The sequence below is a fragment of the Magallana gigas genome, chromosome 6 (genome assembly GCF_963853765.1).
Source record: "Magallana gigas chromosome 6, xbMagGiga1.1, whole genome shotgun sequence".
Classification (NCBI taxonomy): Eukaryota; Metazoa; Mollusca; class Bivalvia; order Ostreida; family Ostreidae; genus Magallana; species Magallana gigas.
This window is the reverse complement of record NC_088858.1, coordinates 42,110,066-42,135,663: the sequence shown is the minus strand read 5'-3', so window position 1 is coordinate 42,135,663 and position 25,598 is coordinate 42,110,066. Positions and strand designations below refer to the sequence as shown.

Sequence of the window (25,598 nt, the reverse complement as noted above, 5' to 3'; positions counted from 1 at the left end):
AAATAAGAAGTAAATTTGCTGCATACTCAAAATAGAAAAATGCAGTTGCTAAGCGATGAAGTTTATGTCATATTTGGATAATTCAAATCTCCCGAATTGTTCTTTGTGTGTAAATTGTCGATATTGTCTTATGAGAAAAAAAATTCTCATCTACAAATTGTTTATCAAGTTAGCTGAGAATGCAACGGGTTCTTTTTTCAAATTAAACTACACAAGGTTAAAACAATCATTTATTGTATATAAATGTATTAATTATTTTGACTAAACCCTGAACAATTTCTTTTTCAAAGTGCGTTAATATCGACGATATCAACGCACTTTGAAAAAAAATATTTTTTTTTCAAAGTGCGTTGACTTGGTCCCAAAATTAACGCACTTTGAAATTTTTTTTCAAAGTGCGTAATTTTTCAAAGTGCGTTGTAACAGTGCTCGGGGTGTTTGCCAGCTCATTTGATTTCCTGCAATCTTCATGCATTTATTTATCCATTTTCATCGGATCAGAATAGTTGACGATGCTTTTGATTTCTTTCTCATCGCTATCTTATCTTCAATTCTATTTTGATATGTAATTGTAGCAAATTGAATTTACGAGCGCAATGTCCAAATATAGTTTACATTGATGAGCCTTTTGCTTATTATCTTTGGACGCAACGTGCATGCAGTTGTTTTGTTCTTTATTGTTTAGATTTTTTAAAACATGACAGTCAAATTTCCCCAATAACAACAACACACATGTGACTAAATTTTAAAAAATTAATGGGGGCTCTCAGTGAATAGAATACCTTGCAACACGTCATTCAACATAAGGTGATGACTAAAATCAAAATGTACCTGAATGTACAGGTCTGTTAGGAAATTAACTCTACTGATATCTCTATTGTGAGTGTGTCCGTCTCTGACAACTCCCTGAAATTTTCCTGAAATATGATTTAATGCAATATTATCAAAACCGATTTGGTTTGACTTTTCCTATAGCGTCACGATCATTTCTGTCAGCTACGTCATGCATAAATTATACACGCCGCCGGTGTGAAAACTATATGATTGGTTAACTCCTATTTTTAGGCCGAATTATCAGTATACGCTTATGCAATGCCAGAGCTGAAGGATTTCTCAGAACAGTTTATTTATTCATTCAAAATCGACTATCCCGTATGTTTAAATTCTGTGCTAAACTCTCTCTCTCTCTCTCTCTCTCTCTCTCTCTCTCTCTCTCTCTGTGTAAACGGGCGTTAAACCATAGCCTCAAGCTACGGTCCAGAGTACGGCGTTATAAAAAATATAATATTTAAAAGTTGCATGTGCTAAGCGTTCATTTCATGTAAATACCGTAAATGTATAATGCACATGTATTACCTACTAACTTGCCAGTCAAAGTGATAGGTATGAATTCCTCGATTTCTACACCTTTCGATCGGCAATCGACAGGCAATAAAAGTATTGAACGATGGTGTGAAAGAACGAGACGGAAGTGGAGAGTGCAAGGGGGTTTGTACATGTGCGCGTCTTCATTAGGCAAGTGTCCGATTCGTTTCTCTGTTGCCCTATCACTTTCGGTGTAAATATATATATACTAAAATATCCACAAACCATTTACTGCAGATTTCTTTATTTTACCTGTCTCTGAACCCCCGATCACCCGCTCCATACATGAACACTGGTTTGTTTACATACATAAAAAATACAGTTCTTGATCCGCTTTCCGAGTACGGTTAAAGGTTGTTTAATAGGAGAAAGTTTGGGGCGGGTAAAGCTACAATTATTAACAGTAGTAAACTAAATGAAGAATTATTTAAATGGATTATTTGCACAAAATGTGGTATTGTATGATGTAAATATTTTAAAAAAATAGTGTTATTTTTACATGCGGCAAATTGCCGTAAAGTTTTTTTGTACATGTAAGTATTGTATGCACTGTAGCTTTATATTTTCTAACCCAAAATTTATACACAGAGCTACAGCTATATATGTTATGTACCGTATGTATTGTTTTATCACAAGTGTACACTTTCGAAAAATAGCCCAATTTCGACAGTCACGAGTACCCATGTGAATTTTTCATTCTCTGATATGTTGTTGTTCTGTCCGTGCATAATTTAGTCTTAGTTAACCAGCAGCCAATCAGCGGTAAGCTGAATCCACCAATAAAAAAACTGTGGTTAAGGTGCGGGTATTGTTTATGTATGACGTAGCTGAAAAAGTTGAACGCGACGCGATCGGAAAAGTCAAACCAAATCGGTTTTAGTAATACATATATGGATCATTATCTTTCCGTGTTGTATTTTTTTAAAAATCGTGCATTATTGTAACGTTTTTACTCGTAACGTCTATCGGTGTATTAGTATTGCTTTCATTCACAATCTGTTCTCGGTTGGAATATATGCAGACAATGTAAGGTTATCGCATGACAAACTTTTTTTTATAAGAACGACTGAAGGATGCCGGATTTCTCGACACAAGCAAAATGAAAAGTTACTTCATTGCCAATTCTTATCAGATTAGATGTTTTAAAATTGCCAAAGTCAGCAAATACTAATTGGAAGCATCACTCCTTAACATGATACGTAATTGCAGTGTTTGTTACATTATTTTCTATAACCCTTTTCGTTAAAGTGGGGGCAAATACAATTAATTGAATAAACGAACATAGCAAGCTAAGTTGCAAATGTTCTTTCCGATGCATTGTCAAACCTGTTAATATATTTTCCTTTTTTACCGATTAAACTACTAAGTTGTTCATAAAACTTTTCAAATTTACAACGACGGTTACGGTAGGCATTTGAGATAAAGTATCTCCTGAAATTTGGTATCTTTGATTTACCTTTTTATCAAGCTATTTTCTTTCTTACATTTCTTTTGCAATCATAAGCATTTGCAAAAATTTTACATGTAGAGATAGTTTGTTTAACATTGTTTTAAAAAGCACATATTTCAACTTCACGTAGATGCAAGCAAAATCTTAATTTTTAACACAATCATTAAATAATCACATTCATTTTATAATGATGATTTCGTGCAATTTTGAGAAGACCCAAACACTAAGTAAATAAATAAAATCTCAAAGACCTGAACAAACGTTAGATCAATCTGAATCAAAATGTTCTCTAGAGGAATTTTTCATTGCAATGTCACATAGATGTCTTCATTGCGTGGACACTGTAGACAGGACCTACGATGTGATAGACGGTATCTAGTAATCTATGGTAGGAAAACAACGAATCGTAGCACAAAAACCTTTTGAATCACGTTGCATGTATTTATTCTTTTAAAGTCAATTTGGATTAAGGCAGGTCTTCAAAAAAGACACACAGTAATTAGAATAAATGATTAACTTAGTCCAGTAGGAATCATGCTATTTATAGTAAAAAAATGTATACAATAATGGGCATCTTCCTTGCACTGCCGTCTATGAAAGCTTAGTAGATACAGTCTATACTCCCGAATTTTACGAATTTAAAACATTTTCAACAAATGATCAAAATTATTACTTTACCCTCGAGCTCTTTAAAGACTCTCTGATTCCGGTTTCATGAATTTGAAATCCTCCTCGCTTATCATAACGAAGTTAATCAACAAATGCATAAGAGAATATATCATTAGTTGTTTTGAGATTAATTGCAAGTGTTCGAAAGCAGACTGAGGATAACCAGTTATATCAACAAATCATTTGAATGAATACGAAGTAAGAAGAATATCAACAAATCATTTGAATGAATACGAAGTAAGAAGAATAAAGATGACCCCCCCCCTTTCACATCTAAAAATTATATTGGAGCTCGAGCTCTGCTGGCTCCCTCACCATTCCTCCTACCCCCGAATCGCCTTCAAACATTCGCATCTCTGTGATTAAGTATCGTTTTGCTATTGTTTTTATTGTTTACAATGCAACACAGGTCTGTTTTAAGTAAACAAAATATCTCCCCACCCCAGTTGTGTCTATCTTACTATGTTGTTCGTGCCCGTATAAAAGCACGTGGTGTTAAAAATAATCCTAATCGACGAAACATCGTTTCGGAAATACATGTATTAATGTGTATATGAAGACCATTTCTCTCTAATTAAAAACCGCGATAGAGGCAAGGTCAAATGCTGGTCAAGACCGAAACGAAATACTAGTAGATATTATACTCGCCGCTATCAAATCTGCCTTCGATATCTTGAATGGTGTGTCTTACTCAAATTTGCGCTAATGTGTCAACATGCTGTGATAACCCGCGTTAGCGGTTTATGTAAAAATTTTCTGCAGTGATTGCTACCTTCATTACCTGCATGAATCATTAAAGAAAGCATTTTATTCTTTATATTTACATCTCTTTTTTTAACAAATTAATAAATTGATCGTTAAAAGTAAAAAACAACAACAAAAAAACTAATGACTAAATTGTTGTTAATGTACATCAGAACGTTGGATAAAAGAAGAAGCCAAATTCTTCTATACGAATTTGATTCTGACATCAGCATGATTATCTCGTGCAGTCCGTGAACTATGAACGTACAATCAATCCCGTAAGAAATAGTAGCATCCAGACAAGGAACAGAAGTATGCCACCATAAAAACTACATAAACAAAATCGTTAAGCTAAATATAATTCTCATTAAAAGCGTGTAGGCCTTTCTCGTTAATTAAAACTGTATTAGTAATTATCGTCATATATGTGTCTTATGAAGATGAGTCTTCCCGCGAAACACAATCGCGTCACCCGGCGACAGAGATGAAAGGTCGCTTGATGATTATGCTCTGGCGCATAGGTAATGGATCGTAGGCAGGTTCGTCAAATTATCCTTGGCATGGCAAATTCCAGAGGAATACAATCTAACAACCCGATAATTGGATGTCTGATGGGTTTTTTCTGTATATGTAATAGAATTGGTGTATGAACTGTTTGGTGCATAACATCGAGCATCTTTTTTGTTAATGGCCACCATTCATTAATAATGATACAATCAAAGTTAAGTTAAATCGTTTAAAGATTATGAAGAATATTTTTTTAAAGAGAGGATAATTGGAATGCTCAATATCGCATAATTAATGTTTTAATACCAGTTTATTTGACCAAATGTGGCTTGAAATTGTTTAATTACTTTGATAATGTTAAAAAAAGTTGTCAATATAGAAAAACAATCTTTAAAATTTACCCTCAGGGATTTTATACCAGTAGAACTGTGAGTTGGCCGGTGTTTTATAGACAAGACTGTGGTCATGGGATTGTGAGCTGTTCTATAAACTAAAGTTCACTTTGAAAATAATATCAAATAATAAATACTATATAAATTGGATCTATGCAATAAGAAACCCTTCATAAGACCTTATTTTTACAAATTTTTTAATAAAAAAAAATCGCATTTGTTAAAATTGAAATCGGATATCGTCTCAAGATTTCTATACGTTTTATTTAACACATTCTTATGCTTTTTTTTTAAATATATGTCCAAGAAGTTGTTCTTACATGCTTACTTTCGCATCCTTAGCAGTGCTGAATGATTTTAAGCATCAATCTCTTGATGCTTAAAAGTATAAGTGTCTTAATAGAATGTTCACCTCCATTGTGAGGTCCCGTGTTGTGGTAGTCAGGTGGCATTGGTTTGTAATGCATCGATAAACAAAGTGGATAAGATCTGATAAGATATTTATTCTCTTGTTTTGAAAACATCTACTCTCCTGTTTTGAAAACACTTCAAGTATTCTTAGCCAACCAGAGTAAAAGAGTCTCGTAGAAATCAAAACAAATTTTCGTATTGTATGTGTTCATGTACACTGTATACAGAACGTCAAGGGGTGCCAAGCATCGAGATAAAACTAGAGATACCTGGAACATTAAGTCATGGAATAAATTGATATCAAGATACAATGATCTAAAACAGAATACAGCATATCTCATCAACAGGTGGCTTGGGGGAAATGAATAAAAAAAAGAGTTATTAAAACGCAAGGGATTACAGTGTATCGCAACTCTTGGCAGCTCCTGACATGACGTAAAGTTTTATTCAAAATAGAAATGTTTGTATTAACATCTTTCAATTTCATTGTCTTGTTTTTTTTCTAAAGCTATTACTCTCTTCATTCATCAGCTTAACTGCAATCTAAATCACTTAACCGGCCCCCATAGCTGCATTCATGTCATTCCATTTTACTTGCGATCCAGTGAGATTTCAACATATGTTGACCTGATGACAAGAAAAAACCCAACCAAACACTATAATAAAACAGCACCAACCCCCATAAAAACAAAATAACCCAACAAAATAAAAGATTACAGTTACTGATAAAACTAACCACCCACGCAAAATAAACATTGGTGTTGAAAGTAAGTGTGGGGAAAGACGTGCTCCTTTGCCTGACACACCTTTGAAACTATGTAATACTAGCTAGTTACAGTGGCTATTCCAAAGCAAAAGTCAGTTGCGACAAAATCAATGTTCTTTTAACGAATTAATTAGATTTAATGGAAGTTTAGCCTCTCAATTTTGGCATTTAAGATATCGTGTTGTCTTGCCTCCGTTTAAGTATCATCCATGTCTTCGGACTATGGGATGTTTGTTGAAAACAACCTGAACGTGTTACGGCTTTAGCAAGTTCGTCAGTTGTCTACAAAGGTTAACCCTCCCTCCCTCCAAATTTGTTAGTTGATTCACCTCTCAGTTGTAAACAATCTTCAGATGATGTCTCAAATGTAGTTAAAATTCGTGTCATGAAACGTCGACTAATTCTGTTGATTTTTCGTGTCAAACTGTCTGTTCTACTATTCACTACTTCGACTGTCACATCAGAAGTGCTCAGTAGTTTGTTAGTTTGTGGGTTTTTTTCTTCTTTATTTAAAACAATATGTAGAAAGTGATATAACAGACGAACCTATGTCGGTTAGTCCTGTACGGTCTGTATTGCAAATATAGCAAACCTGATGTCAAGTCGTAGAACTCTCAAAAATTCTACGCACTGATGTTAGAATGCGCAATTTAATACGTACAGTAAATGTCTTGTTTTGAATTGTGTTTATAATATGATTATGAACGCAAAAAAACCCCATGAAATTCTTCTGCGTTTTCAAAATATGGTGAGATGCGTGAATCCTATATCTTATATAAATGTCGCGGGTTGTGTTAAGGTTCTTTAAGTAAGTCTGTTTTGCAAAAGTTAACAGTGTGACTCTCCTGATTAAAATCCAGTCGGTAGGAACAATGTAATAGAAAACAGGCTGCATGACATATGTAGGCAAGAGAAACTCTGGTTTTACCATTTTTTTTCGCCTATTTTCAGAGTCATTGTGCTGTTCTGACATATGATTCGTAAAAGATTGGCAAAATATGTATTTAAAGTTGACAATTTCAAGTATCTTTAAGTAATTTTTAGCGAGCAATACAGTCAAAATGCCTACTGGCTCCATCATTGTAAAAGCAGCATCGACATTTATCGTCAATAAAGTTTATACGCCTTTGCTATTGGCATATTTGAAAATACATTAAATCAAAAAGTCAGTATGTTTCATGCTTGTTATTTATGATTTTAACATTTGTGCTCATAAAACAGTTGCATAAGTTACACAGAATATACTGGAAACTCACCAGGTTTATTTCTCAAATGCGCATACACGACCTGCTTTGTGGAATATCTCTTCTTTTAAAAATTTCAAGTGCACTTTCCAGCAGCGCGAAGTTATTGCAGAACCCAAAGTCTGACGCACCGAAATGTACTTTCAGGGTCGATACCAGAAACAGCTTTTTACAGAATATTAGTTTTTTCTGTAATTGCATCAACGGACTTCCAAAAGCATTTTGATTCGAAGTGAATTATATTATACTATAAAGGGGTATTCCATAGTATTAAAAGGATTAAAGTTATTGTTTAAAACAACATGAAAAAGCATCTAGCAAATAGTTTTTGAATATATAAAAGATTCTTAGAATGTTAATTTTTCCTTGCCAGTCTCAATACTAGTATCTCGAGTGTAGCATACTCAGTAATAATCGCTATCTTCAACTTGAATTAAGACTACGGTTTTTTTACCGTTTTCAAAAAGAAGCGTGTACTGTTTTAAAGCTAAGATGACTTAGCTCAGACCTTAAGGAAACTTAATAACAGAGCATACGACCTAAGGTCTCGTAATTGTGATCTCCAGTTCTCTATGTAATTGATTAATTTGTCGGAAACGCGTGACGGTTTAACGATAAGATGATGAAGGTCAGTTTATGTTGCTCGTTTCAATTAATGTTAATTACAGAATCCCATGATGATGACCATGGCCTCTTAACGATGTATGATTCAACAAACGATATTTTAATTGCTCTTGAAAAAAAAAACTATTCTGTTACCCGGATATTTTAGAACAATTATAGAATTTTCATAATAGCTCTAACCTTCTTCGACTAGTCATTGCACTGTATTGGATGATGCGTTTCCATTCACTTGACAGATAATTTTGTTTATAGAAAGAAATGTTTTTACCAGGCTATGCAGAACGCAAGCATACAGACTTCAATAACAAATGTAATTCTGGTACGATAGATTCAGAATTAAAATTGAATTAATTGAAGTACACGTAATCTAACCTTGCAAATAAAATGGAGGGGTTCGGCAATTTAATTTGTATTTCACATCAAATAACTATTAGATTATAAAAGTCTTACAATAAATGAAGTGCAGTAAACATGGAAATCATAAGTAAGTGGTTTTTCTCTCGTCTTTTAAAGCAAAAAGACAGGGTTTTTTTTTTTTTTAAAAAGTAATAATGTTTAATGCTTAATTAAATTAAAAAATCACTTTGGTCATTATGAAAAGGAAGTGTTTTAACGTTCTTTTACTATATAGTGATGAATTATGTATACACAAATATATGTACATGTTAACACGAAATTAAATGCAACAAAAAATGCAAATATTTCACTAAAAGATAAAAATCAATTAAAATATGCAAATATTGAAACACGAAAGGAAACTGTTCCATAATTTATCCTTCAATCATATGTATCGCTTATTTGACAAGACAAAAACGATTGCGTGCTTTCGAAAGTGTAAGTGTAGCATTGAATTGCAATATATCTATGTGATTTGAATCTTCAAACTAATTCAGATGCATGTATTCATAGCTGTCAAAAAAGTAGAATAGCGAAAGGCGATGTTTTACTGACACTTTTATTAACTCTTCACTTTGAAGTGTCTTAAAAAGTTTAAATATTTTTTGAAGGGATGTAAAACCCGTCAATCTAGCTATCAAAAACTTGTCCAGCCAGCACAACTAATATGACGCAATACATGTTAGGTGTACTTGGACTTAATAGATGCAGTAACTAATGTTTTCACTCTTTTAGCGTTCATATGCTTTAGACTTTCAATAGTTTACAGAAAAATATACATTTATCCAGTAATGGATAATCAGAATAGGAATGCGATCAAAATGCTAAGAATACATCTCATGTAAAAAGTAATGGAACGGATTAGCCCGAGAGTTCATTATTGGATCCTTTAGAACTGGTTCATTATTAATTAAAATGTCAGATTAAGACGTTGGAATGTAATTAACGAATTGGGCTGGCTTACCTGGGGCAGACTAGCAATGATACTCAGTAACCAGGCCATTGTGAGCATTATTTTTCCTCTTCTGTCTGCATCGTGTATGCTTAAGGGATGAACAATGGAAAAGTAACGGTCCAAGCTAATAGCCACCAACACAAATGAAGACAAATAAAATCCAAGGGCGCGAAAAAACATGAGAATACGGCACGCGGCGTCCCCTGCTTCCCATGCGACTGTAACATGCCATGCAGTCTCCAGTGGTAACATAATAAACGCCACAATCAAATCTGCAATGGACAGGTGCATTATAAAAGTATTCACTCTTGATTTGTACCGCCGACTTTTTAACAAAGTCACCAAAACGGTTAAATTTCCAGATGCTGCAAACAGAAAGAGACAGGCATATGCTATCACAGACATGACATTGTCGTCGTTAAATGTCATTTCCCGAGGAAGACCTTTGTCGGACATATTTCCGCTTCCGGTCCCCACTGTCGTGTTCATTATTTTCATGGTAGTTTCGACCTTCTCCACTTCGGATAAATCCGTGAATTGATAGCTATATGTTAAATTCATTGTAAATCCACAAACATAAAAATCCGGATTGTAACCCTTTGAATTTCACGTATGATTCTTGGAAAATGTAAATACCATCACTATCGTTAAAAATAACGATCAGTTTCTAACGAAACAGATTGAGAATGTTCCGCTTTTTTAGTCTAATTAAATGTTAAAAAAAGCACACTGATTCATCTTCAGATTTCCCTTAACAAATATGAGCCCCTGAAAACATTTTAATATCGCCCTGTGCGTAAAACATCCGATATTTAAAAATAACACTTCAATGAAGATCCACAGTTCTTAGCACAAACTTCGCAAGACCAAACGTCTGTTAGCCAGCTGTGCTAATACCTTCGGCATCTATCCTTTAGTAGTTTTCCCGATATTGATAGAAGTCGCGTGTAGAACTCAAGGCATTGATAGGCTGCTCCGGCGCAATGTTACCGCCTATAGCTGGTGTATACATTTAACTGGAAATGTCTACTGAGGACGGAATTATATATATGATTTCACGTTCTTTAAAAATATTTGTCAGCAAAGTTTTTTTTTGCATGCCTCAAACCGATTACGAATACATGGGTTTATACCTTATTCTTCCGATGAAGCTATAAACATGAGCGAAGACAAAGTTGCAGCATACTCTGAAACCTGGCTTGACGTTATCAATAGCATATGGTTGTATGCGTGGACTTAAAAAGCGGAGTCTAAAGTTCGGTGTGGTCTTAAATTGTCAACGAAGCTTTTGAAATCGTATGATTTTGTGGTTTTCTTTGGTCTTGTTGATTTTATGTGATTTCTGTTGATGTCATTTACAGTTAGAAGTTTTGCTGTCTCAGTGATGAGCTCAAGTCTAAAATTGTATTTGGTTGAGCTGGTGGCATTGATTTACAACAGACTTTGTTCCAGGTAGCTAGGTTTCATGAATATACAAACTTCATACAGCATGCGTGTATTCCGCTGATCCTTTCCTTGTAAGGAGTGATTTTTGCTAATTTGAGTTGAATGAAAAGACGATCCAAGAACATAGTCATAAATTTTCAATGTATTTTATTTCAGTATTTTTGCCATTTTGCGTAACCGCAGATTCTCCATTAATTTACAAACGCAGTAGGGTCCCAAATGCGTTTCCTTGTCCAGAATTGGGCAATGTAAATTAGAGTTGACCATGCGTTGGGGACAGCATTAAACCTCCAGCAGACTGGAGAGTAGGGTTCCGTGTATACAGAACTTCAGCCACAAGTTGTTTCACAAATATCCCCGAAAGGAATACGTGAGTTTGTGAATTCGTGTAGTATTTGTTTGAAAGTATTTCTTGTCTTTTGTGCTGGATCGTGCAATCACAAATTTAGTAAAAATTAAATCAGGCAATGGCAATTCTCGGGCTGTGTAGGTTGCTGATACATAGCGAAAATAGCTGTTTTTTAAAGCCAAAATGTGCAGACTTGTCCCTACGTCGAGACCAAACGAAGACTGACCAAGTTTTCAGGTATGCCCTACGGTGAATGTTTTTTCAATGATGGTTTAAAGATCGCCTCATTACAGATTTATCGCATAAGATTGAAACTTTCAAAGATGGTTTGAAGATCGCCTCGATACGGATTTATCGCATAAGATTGAACTAATACTCTTAAAAACATACATATTACCTGGTTACAGATTTATCGCATAAGATTGAAATAATACTCTTATACATACAAGACTCTCCCTTTTATATACATGTAATACAAAGAGATTAAGAGTGCTGTAAAGCTCCTAGAGAAAATAAAAAGCATTGTCCTTTATAGTACGCTCTCTCGTTGTAAAGAAAGGCCTCGACTCGATGGTCGGTGTAATGAGGCCGACAAAAATCGTTGTTTAGTTTAGTGTGTTCAACCAGTGAAATACGATGTTGATGTGCGTCAACAGTCTGTCCATGAATAAAAAATCTTACACGAAACAAAAAAATAAAAAATAAACAAACAATCAATCATTATTTCCTATTTATTGTTTTTTGGTTCGATAAATAAGATTTTTTCATTGGAAATAAATTTGATTTCGTCGACGACATGCCAGTTTCATAATATAAGAGCGTAAATTCATTCATGTCTTTTAATCAGACAATTTAACAACGTTAACACGCTACTAGTAGAATTTTTTCAGGGTTTTTTTTTGAAAAAAAATAGGAAGTTCGTTTGTCTTCATTACGGCAGTTATGCAACATCGATACAATTTCACACTCTTTACTAATTTAGAGACTAAATTGTCTAAACTTTAATTGCGTTACCGAAAATTTCCCACGAAAGACGTCAGTATCAACGAAATAAATCGACGGCTTAGCACCGATTGAGTTACCTATTCCGAAAAGACCTGCATCCTTCATTGAGTGTCACTATTAGTTGAAGCTGGCAGTGGAAAGTTTCCCTCTTTACTATTTGTGTCACGTCGGTCCCTGAAAGTACATCAGGGGGTTATTACGTTTCCAGAATAATGCTTATTTTTCTCATGAGCTGTAATGGTAAAACTCTCTTGTAGCTTTGGGTGACAGTTTAAAAACCATACAGCATATGTTAATCTTTTGCAAAAATGCGACTCAGAAAATTCCCCTACCGACAAGACCTAAGGAAATATAACTGAAAGAATCGTCTGATGAATGTAAGTAATGCTATTAGTTTCTTATACAAAAAAATCAGCAGGCCATGCTTATCCAGCGGTCCAATGTCAAGATATTCTAAATGCACAAATGATGTAATAAGGCACAACAGGAAATTGCACTCTCACCATATATCCCATATGCGTAGGGAGTACTGCACTAAAACATTCAGACAGCCCCCCCCCCCTCCTCAAAAGCATCCTTCATTTTATCTGTATTGTTTTAATTATTCTTGGAGATTTTTATTTTCCCTCTTATATTTCCCTTAAAATGGTATAAGTTAGGTGAAAAAATTATCAATTGTTAAGATGATCTATTTGTTCCCTTGTAAATGTTAGTATTTTAAAATAATGAAGATAAGTAAATAAATGTATGATTATGTGACAATGAAAAATTCAAAGAATGTACTTTATTCAATTTATGTCCTTGAAGCATCTAGGCACACTTACAGGCTCTTAACAAACTATTTTATCTGCCCAGCTTTAATAATAAGATTGGGTTTTATAAAACTTTTTTTGTTTGTTAGGATTTTTTGGTTTAATCGGCAACTGGTTAATACATACAAAATACTAAATGCAACTTTTTTTTCAATACTAGAATACAAAATTATTATTTAAAGCTGTTCTTCAATTAAAACTTACTCAAACTAACTTCAAAACGGAATTCAGAGTTTGATCTTAACAAATTAAATTAATGTTGATTTTTTTATCAAATAGTTTCATTTAACATGCTGGAAAAGCATGTGATTTTTTCATGTTTTCATATTTCAAATCCTGTTATCATAATCTAATATCATTTGGTGCGTCTCAACATTGATGAATTATTCATGCAATGGAGAATTTCAATAGATTTCAGCAGATTCAATCAATCATTTCCTATTTATCCCATGATAAATATTATGAAGACAATTCTTTATTTCCCCCTTTTCCCCTTCTCTATGCATATATATTAATATTTTTTCTTATAACCATGATCGGGAGTGCTTCTTGAACAACTTGTTTTATATTTATAACATAAAAACAGATTTCCGTTTGATATTTTTTACGTTTATTCCCGGCAGATTTTTTTATCTGTCAAATAGATAAGCTTCAACCTAAAGCTCTCATTCGATCAATGTTTCCTGCATCAAGATATTCAATAGTTTTAATATTTTACAATATTTGTAATGGGATATGTGTAATGGAACATAACCCTTTAATTAATTTCAAATTTCGATCCATAATATCCACAACTGTTCAGGTTAAAAAACGTTTTCGTTTGAAGAATTTTTTTTTTCATTTTACACATTATAATTTGGCACGAAATAATTTAAGATACATTGTAGTTATGTTTACAATAAGGGAGCCGGGCATCAATTTTTGCCTTGATGTGCACTCCAAAACAATACAAGCAGGAATGATGAGCCCTGCGAACAGATGCTTACCTGCTTGATCACCTAGTATAGATTAAAATGTTTAAATAAATACAAAATCAAATAGGACACAGTTGCGCACTATTGGTGAGCCAAATACACACCTGGACAGCTCCCATTCCTGGTAATCTTGTTTACAGCCGTGACGATTGGGATGATGGAATGTTGGATGGACAAATAAATATATCACTGAAATTATAACGAGAAAAAACTCGAGACAGCAGCGGAAACAGGTAAAGCAAAAGTTTAGTACAGTTTTACTACAAAAGAGATTTATACTGGTGTTTCATACTAACGCGGTACTTATTTTTTTCCATAAAAAAGATATACCAAGTAATAAAAGACAACAGCAGAACACCAATTGGCGATTTTTGGTCATGGCTTATTTATTTTACAAAATCTACCAATAGTTTAACAACCGACCTGCCACCCACTTGGTGAGCAGGTATATGGCTGTACAATAAACAAAATCAAGTGTTCAATCAATGTCAATCAATCATGATAATCAATGCAAACAATGTTCAAGCAATCTAATAATCACAATAATGCATGCAATCAATAGTTAATGTCAATTATTGAAAATAGTCAATGTTATCAAATGCATAAACAATAATGTATCATATATGTATATGATTAAAGTGGGTTAATGGCTAGGTTAGGTGGACCCTGGGAACAGTTGACCACCTAATCCCAAGCTTTCAGCAGGCCCTGGGAACAGTTGAGATCTTGAGTTATCAATGGGGAAATGGTCATTGGTGCTGGAACCATCTGTGGTGCTGAAGTGGCAGCCTCAAATTATGCGTTAGGCTGAGGACACTGGAGAATGTTGGGAACCCAGTGGCAGCGCTAGTCAGGATGCTAGTAGTGGCGTTGTCCAAACCCGTTTGAGTTGCGATCATGGGGTCATTGCGAGCCGTCTGAGTTGCGGTCATGGGGTCATTGAGCGATCTCCGTGCAGGCGTCCGTTTCCTTACACATGGAAGCCTGGCGAGAGTGCTACGGGATTTTATATTTGGTATCGTACTACAATGTTGTATAACACACTAAGTTGGCTTTTAATGATTAAGTACACACATATGCGTTTATTGTACTATAGTGCACCTTGTTTGATAAATTGTACTTTTATGAGTGAACCTCATTTAATGTTTATTAGTCCCCTACCGGTTTTCACCGGAGGGAACTATAGCTTTCTTCTGCGTCCGTCAGTCCGTCCGTCTGTCTGTCGGTCTGTCTGTCCCACTTCAGTTTTCCACACTTTTTTCTTTATGCGTTTGAGGAATAATATGAAATTTGCTGAAGAGCTTCCAAATATCAAACTACAGATCAAGTTTACATATTTGTAGCGTCTGGTTGACATATTTTCTGGAAAATTAATTTTTTATATTCCAATTTTTTAATGTTCGGGTTCGATATTCTGCATAACAGTGCATTGTTTTCACAATTTCCACAAACCGGTAGGGGACGTGTATTGCTTATGCAATACTCTCAGAATGCTTGTTTATTAAAGTAACATTCCTGATATTTAATTGTAAAAAGGAGGTATTATTATGCTCCGTCCTAAGATTCCGCCTCCATCGCTTTGCAATTATCTTGGTAATCAATGAATACCTTTGCACAAAACTACAACTATTCACATAATGAAAAGAAAAAAGAGAAAGGAAAATTATCCGGGTTAAAACAGATGAATTTTTGTTTTTTGGTTATTTTTTACTACTTGGTTGACGGGTATTTATTTGGATTAACTATTATCAAGAATAGATAGAAGCGACAACCCGGGACAGGCTATAAAATCCTTAATTTATATTGAGATTTTTAATCAAATATCAATAGTATGGTGCACGTGCACGACCCGCGTGGGAATGTACACATCGTGATTTGAAAATGTCCAAGAATTTGCTGAAATGTGGCTTAAATCGCAAAATAGGTATGAAATGATACGTACAGTAGTTTAACTCATACTTAGCCTGAATGGTATCCTTCGATGACTTAAGATTGTCGGTGATTAGTTGGATTTCTTCTTCAAAATTTTACAGTTGACGCTTATTGTTTCACCAATTGAAATAAAAAGGATGCTGAACCCGATTATATTTGAGTTTACAAACCCGGTTAGTAATAACCGACCAGGATTAAAAACAAAATGAAAGGGTTTAAGATTGGAGCTAATCAAGTCTGCTGCTTCTTGTATAAATGAATTTATCCTTAGGGATAAATTCCATTATCATTTTCACATGTCATAAGTGCTGTACAAAAAGCTTGTATTAGACTAGCTTTTCTGAGGAACATCAATTTCCCAACTTACGTGGTTTATTTTGTGTGTACTATTTTTAAATCAAGGATTTAAGGGTGCTGAACCCGAATACATTTGAGTTTACAAACCCGGTTAAAAATAACCGAACATGATTAAAAACAAAATGAATGGGTTTAAGATTGGAATCAAGCCGCTGCTTCTTGTATAAATGAATTTATCCTTAGGGATAAATTCCATTATCATTTTCACATGTCATTAGTGCTGTTCGAAAAAGTTTGTATTAGACTAGCATTTCTGAGGAACATCAATTTCCTAACTTACGTAGTTTATTTTCTGTGCTATTTTTAAATCACAAGTCTTATTCACCTTCAAAATTAGAGAGTTCCATTGTATCGCGGCATTAGAAATCTGGAAGCCTGGTTCAGTTATAACAAGCAGTTTTTTTTAAAACTGGGTTTTGGAAAAATCCGGTTATTAAAATGGCGGGCGGGCGGCTGCCATATGGTACCCTCATTGTACGGATAACTCCTCCTACGGTTTTCAGGACAAGAAGTTGTTCTTTTGCAGATCAATAGTACATATATTAGAGGTGTGCATATTGCTAGCTATAGGATTTTGATTTCTGATAATTAATGAAAAAAATTCCAGCTTTTGAACTTACTCATTTTTTGGCAAAATGTTGCATATAGGGAACCCTCATTGTACAGATAACTCCTCCTACAGTTTTCCAGATAGGAAATTGTCCTTTTGCAGATCAATTATACATATATCAGAGGTGTGCATATTGCTAGGATTTTGATTTCTGATAATTTATGAAAAAATACCAGATTCTGAACTTAGTCATTTTTAGGCAAATTATTGCATAATTATGGGTACTCCATTTCACGGGATACGGTAGGTAGTGTTTATCAATTCAGGGTTGACATGGATTATGGATACAGTTCACATAAAAGAAAACCAGGTTTGCTGTCACATTGACAGCTTTTCACTTGTTTAAAAATTAAATATGATTCTTCATAAAAGCAAAGTCACTTGAACTTGTTAGGGAATGAAATATACATTGATTTCTATTATGCTTTTCATTAAGTTTTTTTCATCAGATAAATTGTGGACTTTTGAACTTGCTTTCTCTCCGGAAAAAATATTATTTGTGAGAAAAATTTTATTTGCCGATAATATTTGACAACCTTCTTTGCACTGAACTCCTTGTGGAAAATCGCGGAAAAAAGGGAATCCTATTTTTTGGAACATACCGCAATACAACGGAACCCGCGATATAATGAGAAGAGAGTAATACATGGGTTTGGAAGGGAGGGGTGTTTTTTCTTCAAAAAGACAGACGAACTTGAGTATGACGTCACAGATTTGGTTGTGTTTAACTAATATCCGAAAGGCCAAGGCGCCTTATGACACTGATAATACTAAAATCAGGATAAGACCCATATGAAACTTGAAACAAGCTTACCGGCCCTTCGATTCATTGATTTAACCTTAAATGGTTAAATCCTATTATCAGAGATGCCTAAATCATAGGAATAATAAGAATAGCTATACAAACATTACCTCATAATGATTATTTATTGGCGATATATGCCACGGCTGCTTACAATTAGGGAGCCAGGCATTATTTTTTTCCTTCTTGGGCTTCCCCAAACAGTTCAAGTAGGAATGAGTCCTGGAAACAGATTCTTACCTGCTTAATTGCCTATATATAGTATAGATTAAAATGGGGGAAGGGGCTGGTTTTCACAAATATTCTTACGTTATGAGGCGTTTGTGTATCAATGCCGTTTAAGATATAACTATCATTTTTGTCAGTATTCGTAAGACGGACAGCACATTAATGTACATTTGATGTGAACATTACATGTACATACAAGTCAGGAGAATTGGAAGAATTATACTTTGAAACCTTTACAAGTTAGTTATACAAAGCCTGTTCCGTGCCATCTGGGCGGTTAATCTGCGATGGACTGGTGTCCCATCTAGAAAGAGTCAACAACTCTCATCCACTTAGCACCATGGAAACCTGGGATAAGCACCGGCCTTATATACATGTATATGCGTAAGCCGGTACCCAATTTCAGCCGGATGGACTGAGACATGGTAAATAAAGTGCGTTGTCTAAGTGCACAACATCAAGTGACCACAGTGGGGTTTGAAACAGTGACCTTTCGGTTACTGGCCTAACGCCTATGACATGACAAGAGCTTGGATTTTGGGTAGTTGTTTCAATCATCATTGTGACGTAGGCCTGTCTATTTCATTGGTGACCATTCAGTCATAGCTCTCTGAAATCAACACGATCTGTCTGGGTTTTGAGTTAAGACAACGCAATCGGTGTACATGTATACTTCGCTTGAAATCATTTTTAACTTGTTTGGAAGCAAGAAATAGATGATTACATTCTGAAAGTCCAAGGCCTTGTTAAAATGGTTGTAAAATAAAGGCTTCAATTTAACAATTCAATACTTAAATAAGAGCGACACTATTTATTTTTCATACTATTCGTGTAAAAAAAAAACTACCCGATAAAAAGCAAAACATTTGTACACCCACAAACATTCTAAACAAGTGAAAAGCTGTCAATGTGACAGCAAACCGGGTTTTCTTTTATGTGAACTGTATCTATAATCCATGTCAACCCGTATCCAGTGAAGTGGAGTACCCTATATGCAACATTTTGCCAAAAAATGACTAAGTTCAAAAGCTAGTATTTTTTTCATAAATAATCAGAAATCAAAATTCTAGCAATATTCACACCTCTGATATATGTACAATTACTCTGCAAAAGAACAACTTCCTATCTTGAAAACTGTAGGAGGAGTTATCCGTACAATGAGGGTACACTATATGCAATATTTTGCCAAAAAATGAGTTCAAAAGCTGGTATTTTTATGATTAATTATCGGAAATCAAAATCCTAGCAATATGCACACCTCTAATATAAGTACAATTGATCTGCAAAAGAACAACTTCCTATCTTGAAAACTGTAGGAGGAGTTATCCGTTCAATGAGGGTACCCTTTTGGCAGCCGCCCGCCATTTTCACCATTTTAATAACCGGATTTTTCCGTTGGAAAATCCGGTTAAAAATGGCAAACGCTCTTTAAAGTTCAGACAGAGGGCATATATATATATATATGGTCATAAAATCTAAACTAAGTTGATCACACTTATTTAAAATGGCTTGCAATTATACTAGAAGTCGATTGTGTATGATTCATTAACTACGTTTGCTTTATGACACAATTTTGAAATAAACACCTTCTATAATCGAGTTTCCTGAATATTGTCGGGGATGAACCAACAGAGACCGGAATCATATGTTTCGTACTTGTGTCGTTCTCTTCAGTAAATAGATAATCACCCTATCTGCTAATCGGGTCATAGTTCAAGATAGAACCATTTTAACAAAAGCTAAAACTTTGGGTAGTTTTGTCAAATAGCATTGTGACGTAGGCCTGTCTATTTCATTGCTGGACATTCGGCCAAGTCTCTTTGAATTGAACAATATTTGTCTGGCTTTTGAGCTATTACTATGTTTTCGGTGCATATTTCGCTTGAAACCGCGTCATTTTAACTTGTTTTGACGCAAGAAATAGATATGTACAGCCTACTAAATGTCTAAGCTCTTGTTAAAATGGTTCTATGTTAATATTCATTTTCGAAAAACTAAATAATCCTGTGGTCAAGTAATTTGTTATCCATATATTTATATTTCTCGACTTGCGACTTGAACCTCCACACCCCCCCCCCCCCCAAAAAAAAGTCAAGCAATGTTCCCCTTGCTCTTTCCCTTTTACGCGTTTGCGATATATCTTTGTTCACATCATATATCGGGATTTTTCTATTATACGTTAATTTCTTGCTACTTTTAACTTTCAAAAATATTTACATTGCTAATGCCAGGTTCCCACTGTCGTGCGATTTGTCACAAATAGCACAATTGACAAATCGTAGCTGATCGTGGAACTTCGCTGGAGTTTAAGGCTTAGGTACGAGGTGATGCGAGTTGAAATGACCGATGCGCTATGTTGCGATAGGGTATGACAATGATGCGCGATTATCTTACTGATGGAAAGCAATAACGATTTGAGCTACGGTTGGACCAGATGAACAAATTAATATTGCCCGGCTGATAATATTGACACATCGCACATGAACGCAGGGCATCGTGCTGCTGTTTGTCTCCTCCAGTCCAAGATTGATCCAGATCGTCACGATTAGGGAAAACGATTGAATGCGACATGCTGCGCTTTTTATCGATACAATGCGATCTCATACAATGAACACAAATGGTGATCACTTATAATAACAATAAACACGATTGCCACGACAGACCTTTTAAAATCTGGTTAGAATTGATACGATTATTACAATTAAAACCGCGAATCATGATAGTGTTAACGTAGCATAAAGCATCGAATACAGAAATGCATGGAGAAATCGAATGAATCAAACTTTATGACAGCCTTAAATCCTATAATATATTCAATTTAAGGAGTGTTTCAGTCGTGGGTACAATGAATGGGTGCAATTTCTAATCGGACATGGTACGAAGGATTCCTGTATTTAAACCGAATTATTAATAAATTAAACATTATGCAACTTGAACATCAAATGTTCTTCTTATATTTTAAATTTTGAAAGTAAACCATAATTTATTATAGGTATGCTTCAACCTGCACTTAAAAAATTAATTTCTTCTATACGTGTTTTTCTTGAAAATACCCATATATGAAAACAATTACTAACAATTTTCGGAAAAAAAGTGATTTTAAAAGGTTGGGAAATATAATTATTATGATGACTTTCTGTCATTTTAACTTGCGAATATTTTAAAATAATTTGGATCTGCAATCTTTTTTGTTGTTTATTGTTTTGTTTGTTTGTTGTTGTTGGATTTTGTTTGTTTGTTTTTTTGTTTTGTTTTTTTTTGCAGTTGAAGCACTGTGCTGAAAATAAGCATCTTGTGTACAGATGCTAACAAAACCAACTATTATATATCATAATATAAGTGGCATCTTATTCTCTGATTATTAGATATCTTTTTCAATCAAATTTTTCACATGACACTCGCGTGTCATGCCTTAAAGTTGGCTTAAACTGATTTTCAAAACAGTTAGTTATTCTAACGGTAAACAATCCTCTTAGGGAATTAAGACAACGCAGGACTCATGTGGGTCTTTAGACAATTTGCCACAGGCTTGAAATCTTGTATAATATTGATTTCGGTCCAATAAGAAAAGTCAATTAGCATGCACAGAAAAATCATCATAAAGAATAAAAAATTTAATTTCCAGACCAGTGACATTACCATTGCCGGGGACTAGGCTATAAATTGGGGGATTCGTTTAATATCCGCTAGTTTGTTTCAATTATCGTACGAAGAGATATATTTAAAAAACGGAAATGGTACGTGGAATCTAATTTCGGATTCATGAAATTATATACAATGTACTCGAAAAGATTATATTCATGTACATGTACATCGTGAAAGTCATTTATTGTTATATTTAGACGGAATGAATCATTCGCCATTCAACCTTGTATTGTCAGCTTCAAGCAGATTACAAAAATTATTTGAGATAATGAAATAGAAATTTATTTTGCAGTTGAGCATTATTGCCCTACGAAAAATGAAAATTATAAAATGAACAGATGAAGGCATTGATGTCATGCTGCATAACAAAAATGGCGGTCTTTTAGTATAAGTGAAAAATCATAATAAATTCGAGTAAATAAGGTGGCAAGCAAGATTTGTATGTTTCATATCTTTAAAACCTTGTACAGCAATTTTCAAAATACAAGCAGTAAGTAATTAAATGAACAAATTGTAAGTAAAACAAATGTTATTGTTTAAAATGTGAAAAGTTGTAACTGTTGTTAAATACGAATTTTTTTTACTATAAACATATACTTCAACGATCGCAGCATAGATGTAGAACCATTTTAACAAGAGCTTGAACTTTGGGTAAATGTGTCAACAACAATGTGACGTAGGCCTGTCCATTTCATTGCTGGACGCTCAGGCATGGCTCTTTGAAATCAACAAAATTTGTCAGGCTTTTGAGCTAAGACTACGCAATTGGTGCATATTTCGCTTGAAACCGTGTCGTTTTTAACGTGTTTTGAGGCAAGAAATAGATAGCTTCGTCCAACGGAAAGCCCAAGGTCTTGTTAAGATGGTTCTATATACTAGCACAATGGTAGCATTGAATAATTCATATCAGATAGAAAAATCTCATTATGATACATTTTTAAATCAAAACAATTCATATTGATTTTATCGATTTTGATTGTATTTACATATGTTTTAATATAGGAAAACAAATTAGCAGATAGCCCCTTCCCTGCCGATTTCACAGGTAGAAACTCATTTATTGACTAACTATAGATTTACATACCCTGAATTTGTCTGATTTGTTTTGATTCGCATTTAAGCAATTCTATAGCTGTAAAAGAGTATAGTACGGAAAGCGTTTTAACAAATCGATGTTGAAAGTGAATTTTCTTTGCCACATCGAGAGACCCCTGCTATACTTTTATGCCTCAACTCCAGTAGACAATAATATGATAAGATGACTTCCATCACAGACTTTCAGTGAAAGCATAATCCTTACATGCCTGAATATAGTGCAGTTAATAATTTGTTTATATGCCAGGTTTTTTTTAAACGGACAAGATGACCTCTTGATTGGGATTTATTTGTAACATTAACCCCTGATAAGACACCTCCTGGAACAAATTAATTATGATTAATGGCTCGTTATGAAAAACTGCAAAATCATGTGGGATTTCTGGAGATGACATGATTAAGCCAAATGTCTTTTAAGGATTTCATCGCTCAAAATCGAAGATTACACACAATGCAATCATCGACAAAAGCTGTGGCGTAGACAATGATGACCTTGCTACTGTTTTATTTAATCTTGCAATGATATGCACAGGGTTTTCCTTAATTAAACATTGCCTTATAAATTGCAAATCTTCTATTGGCAATTGTTTTCTCTCAGACTAAAATGTCACACTTTTACTGGTTAAAACATGATTGCTGATAGTGTATATATTTCTATATGATTTATATTCGGTAATATGGCCGATGATTCGTCTACTTATCTAGATTATTCATATTGTTTAATAAATAAAGCCGTTCTGTATAAAAAAAAGAATTAATTTAGAGTAGTTGCCCTTTGAAATTATTCTTTGAAATGTAATCGCCTCGCCGTCTATGACATTAACTCAATATATTACATGTAGATTTTGTCAAGCATTAGCAAATTAATTTGTAATAACATCTTGATGCGCTTAATGCCAAGTACATGTAATTGGCATTGGCACGATATATTTCAAGCGATTCAAATTCTTTTGACACAAGAAAATAATTTATCTAAAATGCTTTTCCTAGCATCAGGCTTTAAGACCACCAACATGTAAAATTTTCTGCGTTGGTCACCTCAAGGCCAAAACATCCGGTCGAAATTATAATTATTACAAGTTGCTTAGTATTACAATGTTTTTCATGTATTTTGTTTGTTATTTGTTAACTTCAAATACGTAGGTAGTGGTAACATTTCCTTATCCCTACTAGCTACAAATGTTGTTCTGAAACTGTTGAGATGTTACTAATCTGCTTCTTTCACGTTATGAAAATGAAGCAAAATATTATCAAGATTAAAAAAAATATATATGGGAAAATTTATTTTAGTCGTCGGCAATATTAGCTTATTCCAGGTTGCATACATGTACATAATTAGCCTGGAATATTGGCAGATATGTCGCAATGCCTTTTTTTTTTCTGGCTTCGTATGTCTTAAATACTTAATAAACAAATCAAAACATGAATTGAAAAGTTATTTTTTGTTTTTAGAAGGCAAATTGTGACATACTCCTTCCATGCAACTTCGCGCATTGTGTTGTTGAAAAGTAAAGTGAATGTGAAATGTTTCTAACAGTCATTCTGCACCTAATTTAGAACCGTTGATGTTTGGTCGTGTTTAATACGTACTGGTCAGTTAGTTCAGTTCCTGTCAGTTAGTTCCATTGCTGTTATCCCAGTGAAACAATTTGTCGAAAAATCCAATAAATTCATTAAAGTTCTGAACCTTCTTCCGTGATGATCGTTAAGCAGTTCCTTGAACGAGAAAAAGTTCTCTCGAGATCCTCAACAATTTGATAAATATTCTTTGCGCCGCATTGGCAGTCAAAATTCATTACGACGTCGTAGTCTAATTTCAGAATCTATATTGCCTGGTGAAAAACTACCTTGCATTTCAAAGCAGAAATAAATAAAAACTTGCTCTAAACTAGTCTCTAAAATACAAAATGAATATTGAAAAATATAACTTTATTCACTCGCCATTTTTCAGTTCCTAGTACACATAATCATTCTAGTAAAAAAAAAAGTAGTTATGTATGATTACAACTGAAAGATTTTAAAAATATTGCTCAAACTTTTTTACGGAAACAATCTAAAATCAATAAAGAGATGCGTTTTTCGGAAAATAACTTGTGTACAAGCAGCGTTGACGATAAAATAATCCCCTGGATTGCGACGATGATCTTCAGACATCTAAACAAACTACGTTTAATCTATTTTATGACTATTATTTTCTCAGTTCTCTGTATTATTTTTTTTAATTTTTTTTTTTTTTTTTTTTTGGGGGGGGGGTAAATATTAAGAATTTCCCAGCAAACGTGCTGACTGTATGCACTCTTCGTTTCTCGTCTCATTGCCTTTTTACGGCGTACTCAGTGAGGCTTTGATAGTCTCCCAGTCACGGTCAATGACGAAATACTAGTACACAATTTCTATCGCATCACTTTTGGACAATTAATACCCACATGGGTCTCCGTTTTGAGGCTTGAGTTAGCACTCTCGTCTTTAAAATTCACCAAACACGCCTAAGCACTAAGAATGTGATATTCACAACTTATAACCACCATAATATACAATTACAGATCTAATTAAAATCTCAGAAATATAATATTTATTAAAAAACAACACAACAGGCTAAGGAAGCATACATGGGCCAGAATAACGGATTCTTATTTATTGGCTTCTCTTTCCAGATCCGCATTCTGAACGCTGAGCCTAACCCGGTCACATACAACTCGCATTTGAGATAACTATGGAGGGTAATCGTGTTCAAAAATCCAGACATGTAAACTTGTAAATCCGAATATGCAATCGTGTTGATGTGTGAGCCTGAGCATGAATATGTGTAATTCTGATCGT

General features: G+C 34.2%; 1 protein-coding gene across 1 annotated transcript in view; it reads right to left on the bottom strand.

The window, feature by feature from the left end:
* Positions 1-10,594, bottom strand: part of LOC105338509 (adipokinetic hormone/corazonin-related peptide receptor variant I) — a 28,750-nt gene extending 18,156 nt beyond the window's left edge. Inside the window, exon 1 of the mRNA XM_011443674.4 lies at positions 9,533-10,594. Within this exon, the coding sequence (XP_011441976.1) occupies positions 9,533-10,084 (552 nt within the window). The 5' untranslated portion in view covers positions 10,085-10,594. The remainder of the gene's footprint in view (positions 1-9,532) is intronic.
* Positions 10,595-25,598: the final 15,004 nt, after the last annotated feature.